The sequence below is a fragment of the Mus caroli genome, unplaced genomic scaffold, assembly GCF_978045245.1.
Source record: "Mus caroli unplaced genomic scaffold, Mus_caroli_1 scaffold_17, whole genome shotgun sequence".
NCBI classification, from domain to species: domain Eukaryota; kingdom Metazoa; phylum Chordata; class Mammalia; order Rodentia; family Muridae; genus Mus; species Mus caroli.
Window position 1 is genome coordinate 60,010,945 of NW_028227272.1, and position 23,978 is coordinate 60,034,922.

General features: G+C 38.4%; 1 protein-coding gene across 1 annotated transcript in view; it reads left to right on the forward strand.

Moving 5' to 3' along the window:
* The window catches only part of Pros1 (protein S), an 81,727-nt gene that overhangs the window by 40,175 nt on the left and 17,574 nt on the right, over positions 1 to 23,978 (forward strand). The window contains exons 4-10 of the mRNA XM_021184759.3: positions 2,509 to 2,595; positions 4,189 to 4,311; positions 4,416 to 4,547; positions 7,372 to 7,497; positions 11,393 to 11,514; positions 13,709 to 13,824; positions 17,078 to 17,267. Coding sequence (XP_021040418.1) covers positions 2,509 to 2,595; positions 4,189 to 4,311; positions 4,416 to 4,547; positions 7,372 to 7,497; positions 11,393 to 11,514; positions 13,709 to 13,824; positions 17,078 to 17,267 — 896 coding nt within the window. The remainder of the gene's footprint in view (positions 1 to 2,508; positions 2,596 to 4,188; positions 4,312 to 4,415; positions 4,548 to 7,371; positions 7,498 to 11,392; positions 11,515 to 13,708; positions 13,825 to 17,077; positions 17,268 to 23,978) is intronic.

The following is a 23,978-nucleotide window of genomic DNA, read 5'->3' on the forward strand; positions in this document are numbered from 1 at the left end:
TCTCTACCTGTAGTTTCCGGCAGCTCTCAGACCTAAGCAGAGAAGTTTCTGTGTGCAGTGGATGGTGATGAATGCAGAAACACGACTGCTCAGAGTACAGGGAATAAGTGGAGGTCTCAGCCAGCCAGAAGTGGGAGGTTTTTAAATCACATCCCGTCTCTGAGGATCCAGGCCCACGCCCAAAGAGAAGTGGGAAGATTGGTAAAATCAGAGGCAGGGCAGTACTGGAGCAAAACTGTATCCCATGCACAGGACAGAACTGATGAATGTACACATTCACAGAAGCTGTGGATGTCTGCACAAGATCAAGCCAGTTGATATTCTCAAAATTCTAGTGTCCAGTGAGAAGGAGGCCATGAGTTTCCACCTGTAGCTGGGGAGCTATGGACAGATGATGGCATCAGAGAGAGAGAGAGAGAGAGAGACAGACAGACAGACAGACAGAAAGACAGACAGACAGAGACAGACAGAGAGACAGAGACAGATATATAGAGAGATTAGCCTTACACTAAGACATATATGGGCTGAATACATTGAAGTTAGAGAATTTTCATACCTGTTACCTCAGCAGAATGGCTGAGTGCAGAAGACCTGAAGACATACAACATCAGTAGACATACTAACACAGAAAAGGGCAATCTCTCAGGCCCCCACCCATAGACAAAGAACCAAAGGCAGCTGACAGATGTGGAGAAGGGGAGAGATAGTCCTCTACAGTGATGAAATCCATGGTTGATTACCCAATACCAAGTGGTCATCCCTGAAATCATGTACATCTAAGCCACATTACATAGGCTGAGCAGGCTGTATTTATATATTTAGGCCATAATGTGGAGAGGGAGCCAATGGAAAGGGGTGAGGTACATAGAAGGGATTGGAGGAAGGAGGGGGAAAAAGAGAAATGATATAATTATATTTTCTTTTAAGATTTTTACAAAATTAATTTTAAAAAGAGGATATGATGTTGCTGAGACAGAAAGATGAGGTGGATCTGTGTTTGGGGTGAGTGAGAGGAGAATGTATTCAAGACACATCATGAAATTCTCAAAGATATATATATATATATATATATATATATATATATATATATATATAAAATAAGACTGAAAATAACTGTATATTAGTAAGGCTGTGGCTTAGAGCTGCCTCAAAGGGCTTTTAAAGCCAAACTATGAAAAGGTGTTGATTCTCAGAGTATCAAAAGGTGAACATGTTAAACAAAACTTATAAAATAAAAATAAAAAGTTAAAATGTTAAGTGAGCTTATTCTTAGTTTTTACTGAAAACAGAGCCAGCATAGTAGATCTTAAGATTTAATCAAATCACAATGATAAACCATGATACAAATGAGATAAATTTTTAGATGGGTCTTTTACCATAGCAGCAGAATGATTTTGCCTATCCTAGTTTTAGCAGATTATATTAATACAATACTAACAAGGAATATGTTTCAGATGTTGTTGAAGGAACATTCTGGAAGTAAATTATTCAACTGCACTAGAGTATTTTCATAACTATCTCTACAAATATGTAGCAGCACAAAGGCCATCATGCAAGAAGAGAAGAAAAAAAACAAAAAACCCTGAACTTTAAAAGCCAAGCTCCAAAGTTCCCCTTCTTTTGATTCAGTCTAAACAGCAGTAATCCCTTCTCTCAAGAGGAGAGGATCAACAACAAACATGCCAGGTCCATGTCCTGTGTGGCTACAGGTCACCGTTTTCACCTGTGTGGTCACAGGTCACTGCTTTTACCTGTATGGTTCCTCAATGGAGTCGGTGGGATAGCTGGTTAGGAGAAAGACCTTGTATGCTACTCACTGATGACCTGAGTGTAGTGCCCAGATCCCAGGGAGACATTCTGGGTCATGTCTGCAATCCCAGCTCTCCTAGAGGGAGATGGGAGGCAGAGATAGGACTGGCAGAAACTCAGGAGTTAGCACAGCAGCAGAAATAACAAGATCTCTTGCCTCAAAAACAAGGAGGAAAGAACCGACTCCTAAAAAGTTGTGCTCTCCTTTCCAGATGTCTTATTACAAGAGCATGCATGCATGAGCACGTGCGCGCACACACACTAAATAGATATCTTTAAACAACATATTTATTCCTCATACTACCAATGCTGTATTTTGTTCACATCTGTCAGTCCATTTATATACAACATTTACAACTCAATATTCATCAAGGCGTGTTTTAGATAAAATACTGTTATTCAAGGGAGAAGAAAACATGGACTCTAACCATAAAAAGACTGTCTTCTCCATCTTGTTAAAAATGAATCATGTTACAGCTGCTTTGCTACTGGGTAGGTGCTCATGGCATCTTCAGTTTAACTGAGGAGTTCTCTTGAACTTTGACAGAACAAAAGCAGAGGTGGCAACTTTTAGGGTGGTCTGTTAGTACTAACTCTTGTGAAGCAACAGGGATGGTAATATCCTAGCTTTCGGATCATTTCTGCTGTTAGTTCAGATCAAGCCTGCTGTGATGTGATTGCAACTCTTCTGTCTCACAGGTTGTCTGGGGGCATTCCGTGTTGGCTCATTCCATGCTGCGAGGCAGTCAGCTAATGCTTATCCTGATCTCAGAAGCTGTGTCAAAGGTAAGCTGATGTTTGAAAACATCGTAGAAGTCTTGTGAGTAAAAACCCTTGTGCTAATATAAACCGATGTTTGAAAGCCAATAAGTGAGCTCCTGAAGTGGGCTTTGTCAAGCAGTAATGCAATTTTGAACTTCACACTCTTGACTCTAGCTGCATGTGTATCAAAAGATGGCCTAGTCAGCCATCACTGGAAAGAGAGGCCCATTGGACATACAAACTTTATATGCCCCAATACAGGGGAACGCCAGGGCCAAAAAAATGGGAATGGGTGGGTAGGGAAGTGGGGGGGGGAGGGTATGGGGGACTTTTGGGATAGCATTGGAAATGTAATTGAGGAAAATACATAATAAAAAAATATTTAAAAAAGAAGCGTAATTTTCCATTGTAAATGCATCTGTTACATTTAAAATGAAAATTTCCCCAAACATTTCAGCTGAGCGGTGATCAGTGATAGTAGGCTTCAAGTTACCAGCTGTCAGAAATTTTATTTCTAGCATCTTTATTTTGTCCTGAATTGTATAGTCACATAGTATGACCACATGTTATAGTTCACTGGTAGGTCAGAGGAGAGCTATGCACATTCTTTAAACTTTTGGGCACTAACGATATAAAAATATGAAAATGTGTGTATGATAATATCCTTTATTCTCTGAAGTTTGTTCAGGGCCTACAGTGACCACCGTTTGATAGTTGGACTCATTTTCTTTCCTTTTTCTGCAACTCATTCTCCAGTGTTTGAAAACTATTATTTTATGTATTTTAATAAGAATTTTACATATTTAAGGCAAGAAGTTCCCTTTTAGTTCATCTTGATTCAAGTTGGAATTGTGAAATTCTATTGTTACACGGGGAATAGTTTGCTTGCTCTGTCTTCCTCATAGAATTGTCTTAAGGTTTAAATCAAGTGAAATATTTTTCTGGCCCATTGGTACATACCTGTAATCCCAGCACTTGGGAGGCAGAGGCAGGCAGATCTCTGTGAGTTCAAGACCAGCCTGCTCTACATAGTAAGTTTCAGGACAGTCAGAGCCTTGTCTCACTTTTTCATTTCTTCCATACTTAAATTCCTTCCTTCCTTCGTTCCTTCATTCCTTCCTTCCTTCCTTCCTCTCTCCTTTTTTCCCTCCCTCCTTCCCTCCCTCCTTTCCCCTCCCCTCCTTTCCCCTCCCCTCCCCCTCACTTACTTTCTCTCTCTCTAGCTCTCTCTCTCTTTCTTTCTTTCTTTTTGAGATCGTGTCTTATGTAGCTCAGTCTGGCCTTGAACTGGCTGTATAACCAAAGATGACCTTCAATTAGTGTTCTCTCTCTCTCCACCTCCTGAGTGCTGGGACCACAGGCATGAGCCCACCCCATCAAGTATATGCAGTGGTTGGTGTCAAATCTAGTAATTAGCACATGCTAGATAATAACGCTACCAACTGAACTGCACATCCAGGCTACATTCCATTTTTAATGAGCAAGCACTGTTTGAAAGAATGCGGAAGAATCCATCATAGCCCTGTTGGTTGTAAGCATGCAATGGTAACGTTTCCAAGTCTTCTATTTGCTTTCCTTCCCCGAGGTAAAAATTAAAAAGAGGTCTGTTTCCTTTAGCCATCTCAGACCAATGTGACCCTATGCCATGCAATGAAGATGGGTATCTGAGCTGCAAAGATGGCCAAGCTGCTTTTACTTGCTTCTGTAAGCCAGGCTGGCAAGGAGACAGGTGTCAGTATGGTATGTATAAAAAAATCCATGCCCTTTGGCTTTCCTGGGATGGTTGCATGACAAATCATCTGAATGTGATATTTAATTAAAAATAATTTATTTTTTCATTGCAGATGTAAATGAATGTAAAGATCCCTCAAATGTCAATGGAGGCTGCAGCCAAATTTGTGACAACACTCCTGGAAGTTACCACTGCTCCTGTAAAAGTGGCTTTGCTATGCTCCCAAATAAAAAAGACTGCAAAGGTTAGAGCCCAGAAACGGAATACAAATGTATTCACTGTGTGAGGCTGGTAGAGGAATTTCCCTGGGAAAGTTCTGCGGAAAGTGGTCAGAAAGTACTTACAGGAAATGTGCCTCTATGTCCACGAAGAACCTTGTGATGCTGTGCAATTCTTAGTTTATGATACCAATGTCAAGACTATTTCATGTTCTTCTTGTGTGTGCATACGCCCGAGAACATATTTCAAGAATTCATTTAGTTACATATAAAGGTAATTTAAGCACGTCATAAGAAGAGAGGCTCCGGTGCTACCAACTTTGCAAGGCCATTGTTCTGTATTCAGAATCGGCTACTATACTCCTGTGGTTCTGTAAGAGGAACAGCAGCTACACAAAGAAATCTGCAGCTCTTAATAACCTCACTATTATATCTTATCTTTGCTTTTCAGAAATATCTTTCTGATTTCCAAAATAAATCCATTATTTTGCACTGCATTTCCAGCCATGGTTATGAGAAAGATGGAGAATCTGGTTTTCATTCTCTTTACACCTAACTCTTCCACCATTGCTCTTCACTCTTTTTTCTTTGGATGTAAATAATCTGTCAGGCTAGCTTTTTATATGTGGCTAGTATATTGCTTTTGGCTTTCTCTATGAATCTTCATCTCCCAAAGTTTTCCTTTTTTCTCCTTTCATATGCTGTGTCATTGGACTACTTGGATTACTATAAGACACCTACAAATAATTATCCTAGGTGACTGTATAGCTCAAGCCAGAATTCTGATCCAGCTGTGAAATCTTTCTATGATGCAGAAACGCTTAAAAAGATTTCTTTCTTCCTCCTTTGTTTAGTTAAGAGGTTAAAAATTCAGTAGATTAAGTATGAAGTTTTGTTGTATAAGCCTTTATTTTTGTCTTAGAAAATCCCCGCCCTCGGAATTCATATTTAAGGCACTTTCCATTGACTTGGTAGTATTCAGTATTGTATAGTTCACGACAGTGTAATTTAAAGTGCCGTGGAATGAAGCTGGAATGAAATGCATTTACTAACAGTCTCTTCCAAGCCATTATCTAATTCGGGACTGTACAACTCTCTTGCCTGACTATTTAAAGATTTTAGTTTGGCAGTTAGAGTAGGGGCATCATTAGAAAAGCAGTTACAAAAAGCCATTGTAACTCAGAATACTAGTACATTATACAGATAGTACCCATTCCTACTTGAATATCCTTTAATATTCCTACTTTAATAATATCCTTATTCAAATTTTGTGATTTTTTTCATATTCACATTGAGTTAATACATGCATGTAAAATTATTAAAAATAAGTTTTTGTTTTGTTTGTTTGTTTGTTTGCTGGGAATACAGTTCATTGGTGAAGTGCATGCCTGGCATGTGGAAGTCTTGGGAGCCTTTCTCAGTGCTGCCAAACAACCAATAGAATGTTTCTGCAAATCAGAACTTAGGCAATTAGCTCTTTCTTTACATAGTGATGTATGTGAGATATGCAGCAGAACACAAAATTTATAGAAAAATACATAGAAAACTATAACAGTAGGACCTTGACTGTGTTGTGGAAAGACATGAAATTGGGGTGGCAGTTATTAACTAAATATGAATGTCTAAAACCCGGGCAGATGTTAGATGTGGATACAGAGTCACCATATCAATGAGCTGCACCTAATTCGTATGCGCTATGTATTTCCCTACAAATCTGCCTAAAGCCGAGTAGTCTAAGTACTGTGTTTTTATTTTCTTCTAAACCTGTGGACTTTTAAAAGGCTTTATGATCCTTAGCTTTTCTTTCATTAACTGAGGATTCATGTGAAGATTTAAGGAATATTAGAGATTATATGTATTGGGTGGTTTCCCTAATTAGTAATATTTACCTAATTCTTGTATAAGTCCATCACATTTAGAACATTGGCATCGGCATACTTAAGATGTAGAAACATTTCCTTACTACGGGGATTAATTTTATTATTTCGGAGTGAGTTATTTGGAATAGAGTGATGTCTATGTTTTCATCTGTTCCTATACCCAGATAAACATGCCAGTTTTCAAAGCTGGAAATGCACTTCTCGTTCGACTTTGTCTGTGCCCATTGCCCTGCGAACACAAAGCTGAGGAATAATTGCAACTATGTAGAGCTGTCTCTCCCTTGTTTGACTTTGTTTGGAATGGCTGCCTTCTGCCCTCTTGCAATCTGTCTTTTGCTTCCCACTATCCTGTCTAATACAACAAACGCACCTGAAATTTCGAGAATATTAAAAGCTCCTAAAGGATTCCAGAATAAATGAGGTTCTAGAAATTCTTTTACACTTTATTCTGGTCCACCTTAAATGTTAATTATTGATTACTGTAGACAAGGTGGATTAAAAAAATTAGGTATTTGTCTACATCCAGGTAAAAAGATAAAACAGATGAGTTGACATTTGTTAAATATTTGTAGTGAGGCATCAAATGAATTTACATTGACAACCAATTTCATAAAATTTAAATATAGATCATTTAGAAGCATAAATATAAATTTGGAAGTATATTTATAGAATATTAAGAATATAATTGAGTCTCTTCTTTCATGTGTTTTTATACTTCTTCCTGGTAGATAGGAAATCAGTAAAAAAAATAAATAAATAAAAAATTCTTTTTGTTCCATTCCTATAAAGGAACATTAGGCAAACTTCCCATGAATTCATGCAAAAGTCATATTTAAGGAACTAAAACATGGTGATAAATTTATTATTGTGCTGTCCCAAGACTGTTGATATAAACATCAAATATGATTTAGAAACCAAATAAGCATTTATTTGATATCAGAAAATGTTAACATATTGATCTTATTCATAGATTTGGATGAATGCGTTCTAAAGCCAAGTGTCTGTGGCACAGCTGTGTGCAAGAACATTCCAGGAGACTTCGAATGTGAATGTCCCGACGGCTACCGATATGATCCCTCGTCAAAATCTTGTAAAGGTATGTCGATGACGCTGTCACTGCCTGTGGCAGAGATGGTGGGTTTGAACCCTGAGTTAATAGCGGACAAAGCAATACTTTTGCTAACCCCTGATGCGGCTTGGTTGATTTGGTGGTTACAGGCTTTCTTACCAAGTAGAAGTACCAAGTAAGACTCATGGTCTTTGGGGGTTTAATATCACTCATCCCATTTAATCCATGAACCTTCATTTAAAAAAAAAAGCTAGAGGCTTCGTTGTTATAAAAGCAAAGAGAACACATTTTTATAGCCTGTAGACAACTTTAAAAGAAAATTTTAATTTGAAAGGGAAAATCCATATAGACAAGGAGAGATAACACAAGCTTTATTTGTGGGACTGAAACCGTGAACCTTCTTAGCACCTCAGATTTTATTCTATATTGTTTTCAGTCATTTTTTTCTGTGCATGTATAGGTTATTTTAAAATAGAAAATTGGGGCTGGAGAGATGGCTCAGCAGTTAAGAACATTGCAGAGAATTTTTTTTTTATATTTTTATTAGGTATTTTCCTCATTTACATTTCCAATGGTATCCCAAAAGTCCCCCATACCCTCCCCACCCCACTCCCCTACCCACCCACTCCCACTTTCTCGTCCTGGCGTTCCCCTGTACATTGCCTGTCCAATGGGCCTCTCTTTCCAGTGATAGACAACTAGGCCATCTTTTGATACATATGCAGCTAGAGTCAAGTTGCCATGATATCAGCATGAATGCCTTGGGAAGCTTAAATGCATTATGTCTGCATTTGCTTTAGATTGTTTATGAATTATCTTATATATATATTCCTTTAAATGTTTTAAAATTTCAAATCAGATTAACATCATGTCTGAAACTAATCACTTCAATAATAATAGAACACACTGTATGCTTGTGATGATTTTAAAGCAGAGCACTCAGTGACACTGATCAATCGACACGCCTCTACAGCCTCCATGTGACACTTGTCTGTTTTCAAAACATGTTCATCACCCCAAATACAAACTGTGAAGCAGACAACATGAGCTCTCTCTTAATGGTTTTCTTACTAGAGAAAATCTGTTATTCTACTAAACTTTTCTGTCTTAGAATTTATATGAATGGATAGTGATTTTATAGTATGCGTTTATCTTCTAATTGTTTATAGTGCTGTTGTAATATAGATATTTTACTTCCTTCCCTCTGCATGCACACTCCTACATTTCTGCTTTCCACTATTCCTTGTGGGAATCTCTGTGGGAAACTTAGGGGTTCTGATTCACTGAAGCTGAACTAAGCAGGGTCCTGATTACAACAGAGACTTCCTAAATTCAGATGGGCTTAGTGAAGGATTTAGGGTGCTAGTTTACAGCCACAGAACCTCCACAAGTCAGGTCCTTGTCTTGTTAATTAGCCCTAACTCTAACTCTAACCCTAACCCTAACCCTAACCCTAACCCTAATCCTGGCCCTAGCCCTAACCCTAACCCTAACCCTAACCCTAACCCTAACCCTAACCCTATCCCTAACCCTAACCCTAACCCTAACCCTAACCCTAACCCTAACCCTAACCCTATCCCTAACCCTAACCATAACCATAACCATAACCCTAACCCTGGCCCTAGCAAAGATGAATCTAATGGACCTCAGGGAAGTTAAGTTTTAGAAAGGAACTTATGATGAAGTCATAGGTAGTGTTTAAGAGGATGCAAATGAGCAGAGCTTCTGTGGGTAGCAGCCACCCCAGAATTGGGGTACCACTGAGCTGCTCCTTTAGGGACTTACTGGAGGACTTCTGGCAGAAACTGGTGAGGAATGGGAGGGTTGGTCCAGTCACCTGCCTCAATGTCTATTTCAGGTATCAGAGGTACAGTTTTGGTCACACCCTCAGATATAGCTTCTAGGCAGCTGTGCAAAAGGAGAGGCGAGATAACAGGAAATCAGACTGGAGACTAAAACTCCCAAACACTGTTGGCATTTGTGGCGCCTCCAAGGATGACAAGATCACGAAGATTTCCAGCCTCTGGACAAGGATAAGGATCAAAGACTTTGCTGCTAAACTGCCTGACCAGCTTCTATTATCTACTCTCACCCTTATTATTAGGTGTTTTAATCACCTAAATTGTAGTTTCATTTGCTAAAGGGCAGATTTCTAAATGTTTTATAAATGAGTACGTATATATCTTATTTTAATATTACATCATATAATTTTAATGCATTTAAAGTATGATTAACTCTGGAAATGTATCTTAAAGTATTTAAAAGAGCATATATTACATGATAACCTTAATAAGAATTTCATAAATTTATAATAGGGTATATCAAATGTAATTTCAACGACTTTCTATAGCCCTGGAATAGTTTTTAGCTTAGACATGTTATTGCAAAGTGAAGAGGTGGGGACAGATCAGTTAAAATATTTCAAATTATGGAGAGCAATAGCACAGTAAAGTTTGAAAAGCACAAAGAACATTAATATAGGTCATTAAATTTATGGCCACAAGCTCTTAATATCACCCAATGTGACCGTGACAAATATTCACTACTTATGGTCATACTCTACAGTGGAAACAAAATGATGAGTCAAATATCCACACTCTCTCCACTTAGAAATACCAACTGATGATGCATGATTAAATAAATCAACACATTAATACGTGATATGATCTGAGTTGATGAGAGCATGAAATACAGTTGCTCTAAAACATAAAGCAAAAGATATTAGCTTGTTGTGAGATGAAGGACTTCTGAGAGAGAAAGGGGTGGCTTTGTCAAAGCATCTCAGAAATGAAGAGAAATGAATTTGGGAAAGGCTGGCTTAGAGAGCATGATCACCAGGGACGAGGAAATGAGCTGCTGAGTCCCCATGCATTGATCGGTTATATAGAAGGACACTGAACCTGAAAGTCAGAGGTCAATTGCAAAGGTCATGAGGGTGACCTGATAGCAAATGAATGGGTAGAGAATTCTGTCTAGGTATGTATGGTGGATAGCCCTGTGGGTCTGAAGTATTAGAAAGAAGCTGCAACTGTGAAAGGTGTTAGATGGTTAAAACTGCAATTTATGAAGATTTCTCATTGTTGCACTTCCAGAGTCTACCTACAATTTACCTTGGGCGAGTTCTCTAAGTAGCCACCTCTGTGTTAGACTAAATAAACATCCTGTGACTAACAGATAAACACTCTTGGGAATTTATTAACTTAATGAAACAAAACAAAATAAAATATAACATCTGATGCCTATCTACTTACTTTATCACCTTAATGTTTTCACTAGTGTGTGTGTGTCTTTGTTCTCTTACTGTAAAAATTTCATAAAATTACTTCCATGTTGGAACTTGGGATTTATGCTCACATCAGCATATGTCCTGGGACATTATTACTCCTACTGGATTAGAAAATAAACTATCCCTTATCTCTTTTGAATAAAAACCAATATGGCCAGTATTAATTGTTGCCTTATTATATTATTAGAAAGAGTCTTGTGCTTTTGATATTGTAAGTTTATCCACTGATCTAACTTTCAGTCTATTAAGGTCAGCTTTCCTTCCCTTCACTTTCTCTCCTTCCATATCCTCATCTTTATCCACCTGATTTCTTCTCTTTTACAATTATTCCTTATTTCAAAAACAAAGAATCGGGAGATGATTTCTAATGAAATTCTTATAATCACAAATGACAGTGAAAACCCTAAGTTGAAAATCAGAAAATTAGCATAATTACTACACTATTACTAATTATTGAAAATGATTAAAAAAAGTTTGGAATGTATTCATAAAAATTGGCATTTGGAGCTCTAAGAAATTTCTAGGTCAAATGTTTAGATATGCTGCCATGGCTACTCTGTTTTCTAAGGAACTGCATCTATATCAATTGAATTGAACATTTAGAAGCTATGAAGGGTTCTTCTCTTTCCATCCCAGATGTCGATGAATGCTCTGAGAACATGTGTGCTCAACTGTGTGTCAATTTCCCTGGAGGCTACTCTTGTTACTGTGATGGGAAGAAAGGATTCAAACTCGCCCAAGATCAGAAGAGTTGTGAGGTAAACCTTCTAAATCCGAAACTTCTTACCAAGTTGGGGACGGTGGTGCACGTTTTAATCCAAGCACCTGGGAGACAGAGGCAGGAGGATCTCTGAGGTTAGCCTGGTCTACAGATTGAGTTTCAGGTCAGCCAGGGATAACAGAGAAGTGAGAAGAAAACAACCCCAAACAAACTTCTGCCCTGTTTTTGGAAATGAGAAATCCAGGTGTTACCAGGATCCCTGGTCCTTGGCATAATGATCTTCGTTGAAGGAATTCAGTTGAAATATAGAACACAATGTGGAAGATAGGTGAGTTCATTATAGAATAGGGAGACATATTCACAGAGGGTAAGAGCGGTAAGTAGCCAGAGAAAACATTGCAGAGCTGATGGCTTTCAAGGGATAAGAATGACGAACATTCTCACAAGGTGAAAGTGACAATTACTAGACTCTACATTGTGTCCTTATGTAGTTTAGTCTTCTTCCTCTTCCTCCTTCTCTTCTTCTGTATCTTTTTAAAGATGTATAAAATCTCTAGAACAGACAGCTTTCCTGAGTGCCATTTTCCTGCCATCATGATTGACAGGCCTATCTGATTGACTCTCATTTGAGAGGGCAATGGTATGCCTTTGATCTTCGTCAGAAAGCCAGGTAGTTATCCATTATGAAGTGTTAGGGTCCTGGAATCCTACCACTTACACTTTAGATAGTTATCCTGTAATGACCTCCCTGCATCTCAGTGTGGCATGTCTCCTCCTGGTCCCAGAGATAGGTAGGACTCAGGTCTCATTTCTCTGACCAGTAATTAAAGCCTGGCAGTTCAACTCTGGTTTTACAAGGGGCTGATTATAAAGACAGCATCCATCTCCAGTGTCCCCTAGTCCCACTAAAAGAATATGACATAGAAATTAGTAAGAATATTTTATGGCATCTTTTTGTATCACATTCTAGCCAGCATGCCCATTGCTTCTCTGTGTTCATAAGTGTTCACAAATTTCCTGCTGGAAACAAACTTGTCACAAGAAGATTTAATGACAATAAATGTATCACAATTAAGAGACAGCAATTGTGTTCACCAGAGTGTCTCAAACCTTTCAACACTCACATTAAATGCATAATCGACCCAAGAAATCAATTGGCAGGAAGTTCTAATGTTTCCCTTATTGAATAAATAAGTCAACATTTGACCCCCCTCACCCCTCCTTTTTATTTCTTTTAGAAATAATAAGGCACACATGCTAGTGATTCTTCCTATTCTTGCATTTTAAAACATGTAAATGTAAAATTATATATGATTATGAGGCGGACTGTTTAAAATACCTAAATAATGACTTCAGTGTGTACAGCTATAACCAAATATAACTTTATGTCTACACACACACACACACACACACACACACACACCACATATACATACAACCAAGATGAGTCACTATATTCTCAGAAAGAAAATTTTAAAAGATCACACTACCCATGTGAAGAGAGATTGAGAAAGATCAGGAGGTTCATGGATATAAGTAGTAATTCTGAGGTGACTCGAGAGGCCATGTGGTAGGATTTATTTTATAGCTTAATCTCTTATTATTTCCGTATGTCCTGTAGAACATACCACTATTCACATTGGAATGGGTATAAATTCCCCCGGGGAGGGCCTCGTTTAATAACTATGCAGAATTAGTTGTAAAAGCCCTTCTTTGTAGCCAAAAAATCTCATCTCTTGGTAATTTTCTACTTTAATATTCCTGTTGAGCTTTAAGAAACAAATGCTTGATAAAAGATCACATGACTTCAAGTCATTTTCATGTAAATTTCTTAGACAATGAGATGCTAACTTAGTTTTATTCCCTCCTGGGTTGGCAGTATTCTCTTGAGATAGCACATTTTCCCTCACAATAGTTTTTTTTAATAACCAAATGAATAATTTGTAGATATAATTAATGCAAGCAATTGTACAGTTTATTGAAGATACACTTGCTGGAACGTGATGAAAAGGTTTGTGTTTAGCACTGAGGCGTGTGAAAGAAATACTAAAGAGAATCTAAAGCCACATACATGTATTTTTGGAGGTGTTTTGCAGGAGCTTTACAAGGAAATGGAAGACAGTTGTTGTTTGCAAAGACATTGTATTGTGCAAGAATTTCAGAGGCTGTTTTGAGAACTAAAGAAAGAAGACAACCAGCACACATTAATCCATCCCTTTTGCTTTGTCTAGGGTATTCCAGTGTGCCTTTCCTTGGACCTTGACAAAAACTATGAATTATTATACTTGGCCGAGCAGTTTGCAGGAGTTGTCTTATATCTGAAATTTCGACTGCCAGATATCACCAGGTGAGGAACCAATGTCAGTGGGAATTCCTACAGGTTAAACAGTCAAGTATGAAAGAAAGGCAGAAGATGGAAAGCTGTAGGTCTGCCCTCAATGTGATGACTTAGGAATATTACCATTTCAATGATCTTTGCACGGGTTGCTTTCACACTAGAACCTTTTCAAATCTGCAGAGACTGGCTCTGCCAATGCAAACTTACTTTCTCCCCCCCATTTTCCATTTTCCAGTGGTTTCATATTTACTAAGAAGCTGAGAGTGGGGGCCTAACCCACTTGTGAAATGTTCATTCATCTCTTCTACATTACAAGTGAAAAGTCAGTGAATGGATGGAGTATCGTTCCATTCAAAAGTAATAAGAAACATTAACAAGGTGGCTTGAGTCATAGACTAAAGAAACAGTTACTTAGTTGGGCAATCCAAATGCCTCAACTTTTGTTCTTGTAGTTAGATTGACATTCCAGAGAGTTTTTGTGTCTGCTTCTTAGTCATGATTCTAACTTGTCAAATACGCACATGCTAGCTTCTCAGTGCATACATGTTCAAGCTAGAAGCAATAAATTAGAATTTTGTTGTTATAAAGAGAAGAGAAAATTATTTAATATCGAGTTTAGAGCTTAAATTTCAAAGTATACTAATTATATAATCATGCATATTTAAGTTTCAATAAACATTGATTGCTCTCTAATCAGTTTAACTGAATGTGTAGAAGTCTTAGAAGAATAAGCATTAAAATTTATTCTAAGAGTCAGTTAAGTGGGTGTGTTTCATTTTCCTGGATATTTGGTTTCACCACAAACATTTCCAAATAAATATTATTTTTAGTGATTGAGATTATTGGAAATTCTACTTTGCTATAAGAACAAGGAAAGTAAGGGAGAAAAGTGTTAAAATATTTCTGTATTTACTTTGAGAATATTTATTTCTTTATGACAACTCATTCTGACTTGATATCTAACATTGGATCAGAATTAGGAAAACAATTTTTCCTTAGTTTTGCCATTGATTTATTTACTTTGCACTTTCAGAAGTGTAATATCTTTTATACATTACATATTAAAGGCACAGATTGATGAATATTTATAAACTTGCTTTAAGCAAATCTCTTCACCTCTGTTTTCCATAACCAACTGCTTCCTCTTGCCCTGCCAAATGTTGACAAATTCTGTCTTTTTTCAACTGTACAATACTTTTGAAACAGAATAAATCGATCCCCAAAGTAATGAGTCAGGATGCAGTGATGTATTCCAGGAAGAACATATGCAGAACATGACTCTTTGAAATACCATTTAGCTTTATTTTTCAAAGAAAAGGAAATTATCTCCATAATAGGATCAACTTCTGGAAGATCGTGACCAAACACAGATTTAATTTTTGGCAAGATCGTTCATTTTCAACATCAGCCAAATGCTCAGACAATTGTGAGGAAGGACATAAGTCCTATGCCAAAGGAAATAGTTTTTTTTTCTTCTTAAATATAAACAGGCCAGTGCATTCTTGTTACAGTGTTATGCATCCAACACAGTTCACATTCTATCTCTTTCAGATATTTTCTTGGAAATTTAAGCTACAGGGATATTTGTTCTGTCTTCTTTTCTTTGTTTCCTTTGAGGATGGTCTGTCCTCATTACAAATATTGCCTTTGTGACTATTGATACGTGATGATGGAATATCTATTTTTTTTTGTTGACTTGCTATGAACAATGAGTCTTTAACACAAATTATTTTACTTAGTTTACACAATAAATAGTTATACAACTCTTTTTCCTTTTTCCTATTTGTTTTTGTTTTAAAAACCATCTTTACTAGCTAGTGCCTTGGGGATCTTCAGGCTGATTCTCAGGAACACATTCTGAGGGCAGGCAGGCAGTCAACACACAGAATCCTTAAGATTGTCCTTCCCTGTAATAGCTGTACTGGACACATGCCCAGAGTCTTGATAATAGCAAGCGTTGTTAGAGTACACTGTCCCCCAGCAACTAGCTAGGCTGTATTTTTTCAGCTTAATTCTTAGGCATCCTACCTCAGTGATTTATGCTATTACAACATTTGGAAAGCTTTGGAAAGCCTTTCTCCTTTTCTTTTCTTCCTTTCTGCCTTCATTTTCCTTCCTTTCCTCCTTCAAATCCTTCCTGTCTTGCCTGTGAAACTTTTTGTGCACCTGAAAGGTGGGGTCCCAGATTTTCCTGGCAGCCATTTTCCTCAATGTGGCTAAACCCTTACTTCTTCTAGCTTCTTGTTTGACACCGCCATATATTCCTGCCCTGTTCTTCCTCATAAACTTGTGGCCTTTTCTGTGTCTGGAAATCTCATGAAACACAGCAACATGCTTTGAAGAAGGAACAAAGGCACAGAGCATTCTGATCATTTCTCTCACACACTTGGTGTGTTATGTAAACTGTTAGGGAACTATAAAGATAATCTGTGGTCATGACTTTATATGTTGGTTGGTTGGTTGGTTGGTTGGTTGGTCAGCCCTTGAGGCTCACAGTACTGCTCTGAGGTAAGGCAGAACCATGGTGCTCCTTTTTAATGATTACAGGAAAGGTTACTTATATTTTTAATAATCTAAGGGCTAGAGAGATGGCTCAGTGGTTAAGAGCGCCGACTGCTCTTCTGAAGGTCATGAGTTCAAATCCCAGCTACCACATAATGGCTTACAACCATCTGTAATGAGATCTGATGCTCTGTTCTGGGGTGTCTGAAGAAAAAGCTATCTTATGGAGCGCTGTGGGTGATTCTTTTCTGGCATATGTGAAATCATAGGGAGCATATGATTTTTTTTTTTTTTTGCTAGATAAACCAAGATTGTCATTGTAACATCTTTCACTAGTCATTCATGGATACAGTAAAGTCACACACAAGCACATATATACACACACATATATATATATACACATGCAAACATACATACACCTACAAACATACATGTAGAGTGTATAAATATTCCTGTATTAATTCTAGCATCCAACACAAAATACATACCTTCAAAAGACAAACCATGAATGAAAAAAAAAATACTAGCAATGTATTGACTCACTGAGCATTCAAGAAAACAAAATAACCAGGGTTTGAAATACATATGGAATCAGAAACAACCTGTGAACAATTTAATGCTGCTTTTTTGAAAACTCTTTAAATCTCAGGGAATTTTTTTTTCCTCTTTTCATATAGTACTGTTTGCCAGTCCAAGCTGTGTGTGTTGGGGGAGCCATTGACCCTTCTGAATCTCACAAAAAGTGTGTCTCTTTGTTTAGGTTTTCAGCTGAATTTGATTTTCGGACATACGATTCAGAGGGCATCATACTGTATGCAGAATCTCTCGATCACTCAAATTGGCTCCTGATTGCACTTCGTGATGGGAAGATTGAAGTTCAGTTTAAGAATGAGTTTTCGACCCAAATCACAACTGGAGGCAACGTTATTAACAACGGTATATGGAATATGGTATGTTTGGGACTTAAAAATTAATCTCCTTATTTGGATGCACTTTTTTTTGTAAAATTATAATCTGATTGTCAAGTGGGAGCATACCAAAATATGTTGGGTCAGCCAATGCATTCTACACATGATTAGTCTTGGTAGTGATTTGAGAAATTCCATGTTATATATTTGAATTGCTCTGTTTTTAAATTTTTACTCTTTTTTTTTTAAGTAGTTGTTGTTTGGGTGAATTATGGGGTCTCCCCTTTAGGTCAGGAATCATTAGTAGGTATAGTTAATATAAAGACATATATAATCAAAGAAAACCACCCCTAGTTGTCATGAGAATTTTTAAACTATAGAAGTGCATATAGTAGTAGCGTGAGAAGGTTAATTCAGTTTTATGTCTATGTAAACAGTTAAGTAGCCAGGGTTGAACAAATAGCGTTATACTTGGGAGATTTAGTAACCAGAGGACTTTAACATTTCCATATAATATTATCAATTTCTTTTCTATTAATAATTGAGTTAATCTTTTTAATCCGTTTAACTAAAAGTGGGACTTTTCTTGGAGAAAAGATCACTCTCCCTTTTGACTGTGGGGAGAAGTGAGGGAGAACCACAGCTTCTTTCAGCATTCTGCTGCTCTTTCAAGCGTCTCCACCTTCAGTGTGGGGCTCTTGGTGGTCCGCTTATAGAAGACCGGAAGCAGCTTCAGTTCCATGTTTTATATTCAGTACTTTTGGTCACGGTTAGACTAGTATTGAGTGATATGTTCATGCTTTAATTTAAATCACCCTAGATAAGACTTATACAATATGTGAGTGAGTGAGTGAGTGAGTGAGTGAGTGAGTGAGTGAGTGAGTGAGTATGTGTGCATGTGTGTGCCTGTGTTTGTGTGTGTGTTCATGTGCATGAATATTAGCCTGTGTGTATGTGCTTAACCGAGGTCTGGTGCCTTCCTCTTGCTTTGTACTTTATTTTTTGAGATGGGAATCTCTCACTTGGAGCTCACTGATCTGGCAAGACTAACTGGTCATCAAGCCCCAGGCATCTGCCTGTCCCTGCCTCCTTACCCTGGAATGATTACTGATCATCATGGTAACCAGCAGTGTTAGGGAAACCAACCCAGGCCCTCATGTTTGTGTGTCACCTTAACTGAAAAACATTCATTTAAATCAGTCTATAAACTGAACACTTGTCCCATGGCATTTGCTTCCTTAGTTTTAACCTATTTCAGATTTTCAGAATGTATTTTAAAATCAACACAATCCTGAATTGTTTTATGAAGCATAAGAACTACTACTTAGGCGGTGTAGAGATTAAACAATTATCATGGCGAGAACGTAAGGAAATAATGTTGCTTGATCAGTGATTTTGTATGCTCCCCACACTGGTATTGTAACTCATTCAATGGATATTTATTGAGCCCTACATTTGCTAATAGGTAGTCTTCCCAGTAAGCCTAGAAGGATGTATGAAGCAGTCATTGTTCACATAAAGCTTACGTTGTAACACTGAGCAGCACACTATAGATACGTATGTCAAGTGCTTATTGATGTTGTGAAGAAGGAGGAAAGCAAGATGAGGCAAGGGTGTGACACTGAGTGTGCACATAATTAGCAAGCTTGTGAAATCGGCGGGGCTGACCTGAGAAAGTTACCTCTGGGAAGTGGCTGGAGAGAGCAAGCCAGGAAAAAAATGAGTGAGATCCTAAAATGATTCTGTGCAATGTAAAAGGCAGATTCCCAGTCTCAGCGGGGAGGATGTGTTCGGGATGTCTGACAAATTGCAGGAATGGAAGAGAAGAAGAGTTTTAAAAAAAAAGTCAAAACTGAGGTCTATAATATGACCACCTGGGCAAAGGTCTCTGGGGACCACAGTGAAGATTTGCATTTTATGATAGTTTTGAATAGTGACAGAATGTGATTTAGATTGTAAAGAATGATTCTGATCAAAATCTGATGGCTTTTTGGAAACTAGTCAGTGCAGATTAGGGTGGAGGTTGGGAGAGCATTGTAGGTCCCCAGAGCAAAGAAGACTATGGCTTTGGTTGGAGTGCTTGTCATGGAGTGGGGGACAGTGGACACTTTCTGGGACATTTTTTATTGTATGTCTTCATTTAAAATTCTGTTTGTGTTTTTACTTTGCTATTCATTTCAGTAACGTGATAGAAGCAGCATCTAACTTGAGTTAAGAGTGGACCCAGCTTCTGCATGCAAATTTCTACCCCCAGGGGTCACGTGTGCAGGTCCAGGAATTAGAAGCATGTGTCTTGAATAATAGCCCAACTTCTTTTTTAAAAACACGGAAATGCAAAGCTACATCTTGAAAATATTGGTTTGCACACTTCAAAAACTGAATGTTTCAGCTACAGGACTCAAGTGGCTAGCAATTAATTCCCAAGAAATCAATACAAGGCAAAGAGAATGAGGACACGTTTACATTTTACTGTGTCTACCTGCTAGGCTTCGCTTTCTGTTATTGATTAGTAAGCCTTTGCATCGTGAGTGCCGTATTCTTACGTGAAGCAATCGCAGTGACCGTCCTCAGATAGACTGGCATGACTATTCATGCTTACTGTCACTTCCAACCTTCTTACAAATCAAGCACTTGATTTTTTAAAAAAGTATTTTATTTATTTACATTTTTCATGTTGCTCCCCTCTACGTCTTCTCTCTCAGAGTTCTTCACCTTATCTCCCGTCCCTTTTTCCTCTGAGACAGTGCTCCCCCCCCCCCCCCCCCCCCCGCTCCAACCACTGGGCACTCCCCTTCCCTGGGGTATCAAGTCTTTACAGGATTAAGCACATCCTCTCCCACTGAGACCAGATAACACAGTCCTCTGCTACATATGCCCCAGGGGCCACGGTTGTCAGGGCCCATGTATGCTTTTTGGTTGGTGGTTTAGTCTCTGAGAGCTCCCAGGGGTTCCGGTTAGTTGATACATTGTTCTTCCTATGGGGTTGTCATTTCCTTTAGTTCCTTCAATTCTTTCTCTGATTCTCCCATAGGGGTCCCTGACCTCAGTCCAATGGTTGGCTTTAAGTATCTGCATCTGTCTCTATCAGCTGCTGGGTAGAGCCTCTCAGAAGACAGCCATGCTAGGCTCCTGACTGCAAGCACATTATAGCATCAGTAACAGTGTCAGTGTTTTGTGCCTGCCCATGGGGTAGATCACATGATAGGCCAGTCACTGGATGACCTTGCCTTCAGTCTCTTCTCCATATTTTTCCCTGCATTGCTTTTAGACAGGAACAATACTGGGTCAAAATATTTGAAGGTGGGTTGCTGTTCCCATCCCTCCACTGGGGGTCCTGTCTATCTACTAGAAATCGTCTCCTCAGGTTCCCCATTCCTACGGTTGGGCATTTTCATCCCCACTGTCATATTCAAGGTCTGTGGGACTTTCTAGACATCTCCCATATATGTGGGAAAACAGGAGAGAAACCTAGACAGCCAGGAAAATGAATGAAAACAAGCATTTGATTTTTTAAGGACTAGTTTTCTATTTTGAAAAAAAAAACAAAACAATTTGTGTATGATACTCAGAATGCTGGACATTACTGATTTCTTATGATTTTTTTTATTCTTTTTTTTTAATTTTTAATATTTTTATTACATATTTTCCTCAATTACATTTCCAATGCTATCCCAAAAGTCCCCCATAGCACCCCCACTTCCCTACCCACCCATTCCCATTCTTTTGGCCCTGGCATTCCCCTATATTGGGGCATATAAAGTTTGCAAGTCCAATAGGCCTCTCATTCCATTGATGGCCGACTAGACCATCTTTCGATACATATGCAGCTAGAGACAAGAGCTCCGGGGTACTGGTTAGTTCATCATGTTGTTCCAACTATAGGGTTGCAGATCCCTTTAGCATCTTGGGTACTTTCTCTAGCTTCTCCATTGGGAGCCCTGTGATACATCCAATAGCTGACTGTGAGCATCCACTCCTGTGTTTGCTAGGCCCCTGCATAGTCTCACAAGAGACAGCTATATTTGGGTCCTTTAAGCAAAATCTTGCTAGTGTATGCAATGGTGTCCCCGTTTAGAAGCTGCTTATGGGATGGATCCCTGGATACGGCAGTCTCTAGATGGTCCATCCTTTCATCACAGCTCCAAACTTTGTCTCTGTAACTCCTTCCATGGGTGTTTTGTTCCCAATTCTAAGAAGGGGCACAGTGTCCACATTTTGGTCTTCATTCTTCTTGAGTTTCATGCGTTTAGCAAATTGTATCTTATATCTTGGGTATCCTAAGTTTTGGGCTAATATCCACTTATCAGTGAATACATATTGTGTGAGTTCCTTTGTGATTGTGTTACCTCACTCAAGATGATGCCCTCCAGGTCCATCCATTTGGCTAGGAATTTCATAAATTCATTCTTTTTAATAGCTGAGTAGTACTCCATTGTGTAAATGTACCATAATTTCTGTATCCATTCCTCTGTTGAGGGACATCTGGGTTCTTTCCAGCTTCTGGCTATTATAAATAGGGCTGCTATGAACATAGTGGAGCATGTGTCCTTTTTACCGGTTGGGACATCTTCTGGATATATGCCCAGGAGAGGTATTGCTGGATCCTCCGGTAGTACTATGTCCAATTTTCTGAGGAACCGCCAGACTGATTTCCAGAGTGGTTGTACAAGCTTGCAATCCCACCAACAATGGAGGAGTGTTCCTCTTTCTCCACATCCTCGCCAGCATCTGCTGTCACCTGAATTTTTGATCTTAGCCATTCTGACTGGTGTGAGGTGGAATCTCAGGGTTGTTTTGATTTGCATTTCCCTGATGATTAAGGATGTTGAACATTTTTTCAGGTGCTTCTCTGCCATTCGGTATTCTTCAGGTGAGAATTCTTGGTTCAGTTCTGAGCCCCATTTTTTAATGGGGTTATTTGACTTTCTGGGGTCCACCTTCTTGAGTTCTTTATATATATTGGATATTAGTCCCTTATCTGATTTAGGTAGGTAAAGATCCTTTCCCATCTGTTGGTGGTATTTTTATCTTATTGATGGTGTCTTTTGCCTTGCAGAAGCTTTGCAGTTTCATGAGGTCTCACTTGTCAATTCTTGATCTTACAGCACAAGCCATTGCTGTTCTATTCAAGAATTTTTCCCCTGTGCCCATATCTTCAAGGCTTTTCCCCCCTTTCTCCTCTATAAGTTTCAGTGTCTCTGGTTTTATGTGAAGTTCCTTGATCCACTTAGACTTGACCTTAGTACAAGGAGATAGGAATGGATAGATTCGCATTCTTCTATATGTTAACAACCAGTTGTGCCAGCACCATTTGTTGAAAATGCTGTCTTTCTTCCACTGGGTGTTTTTAGCTCCCTTGTCGAAGATCAAGTGACCATAGGTGTGTGGGTTCATTTCTGGGTCTTCAATTCTATTCCATTGATCTATTTGTCTGTCACTATACCAGTACCACGCAGTTTTTATCACAATTGCTCTGTCGTAAAGCTTTAGGTCCAGCATGGTGATTCCACCAGAGGTTCTTTTATCCTTGAGAAGAGTTTTTGCTATCCTAGGTTTTTTTGTTATTCCAGATGAATTTGCAGATTGCACTTTCTAATTCGTTGAAGAATTGAGTTGGAATTTTGATGGGGATTGCATTGAATCTGTAGATTGCTTTTAGCAAGATAGCCATTTTTACAATGTTGATCCTGCCAATCCATGAGCATGGGAGATCTTTCCATCTTCTGAGATCTTCTATAATTTCTTTCTTCAGAGACTTGAAGTTTTTATTTTTTATTTTTTTTTTAATTTTTAATATTTTTATTACATATTTTCCTCAGTTACATTTTCAATGCTATCCCAAAAGTCCCCCATAGCGCCCCCCACTTCCCTACCCACCCATTCCCATTCTTTTGGCCCTGGCATGAAGTTTTTATTATACAGATCTTTCACTTCCTTAGTTAGAGTCACGCCAAGATATTTTATATTATTTGTGACTATTGAGAAGGGTGTTGTTTCTCTAATTTCTTTCTAGGCCTGTTTATTCTTTGTGTAGAGAAAGGCCATTGATTTGTTTGAGTTAATTTTATATCCAGCTACTTCACCGAAGCTGTTTATCAGGTTTAGGAGTTCTCTGGTGGAATTTTTAGGGTCACTTATATATACTATCATATCATCTGCAAAAAGTGATATTTTGACTTCATCTTTTCCAATTTGTATCTCTTTGATCTCCTTTTGTTGTTGAATTGCTCTGGCTGGGACTACAAGTACAATGTTGAATAGGTATGGAGAAAGTGGACAGCCTTGTCTAGTCCCTGATTTTAGAGGGATTGCTTCAAGCTTCTCACCATTTACTTTGATGTTGGCTACTGGTTTGCTGTAGATTGCTTTTATCATGTTTAGGTATGGGCCTTGAATTCCTGATCTTTCCAAGACTTTTATCATGAATGGGTGTTGGATCTTGTCAAATGCTTTTTCCGCATCTAAGGAGATGACCATGTGGTTTTTGTCTTTGAGTTTGTTTATATACTGGATTACATTGATGTATTTCCGTATATTGAACCATCCCTGCATCCCTGGGATGAAACCTACTTGTTCAGGATGGATGATTGTTTTGATGTGTTCTTGGATTCGGTTAGCAAGAACTTTATTGAGGATTTTTGCATCAATATTCATAAGGGATATTGGTCTGAAGTTTTCTATCTTTGTTGGGTCTTTTTGTGGTTTAGGTATCAGAGTAATTGTGGCTTCATAGAATGAGTTGGGTAGAGTACC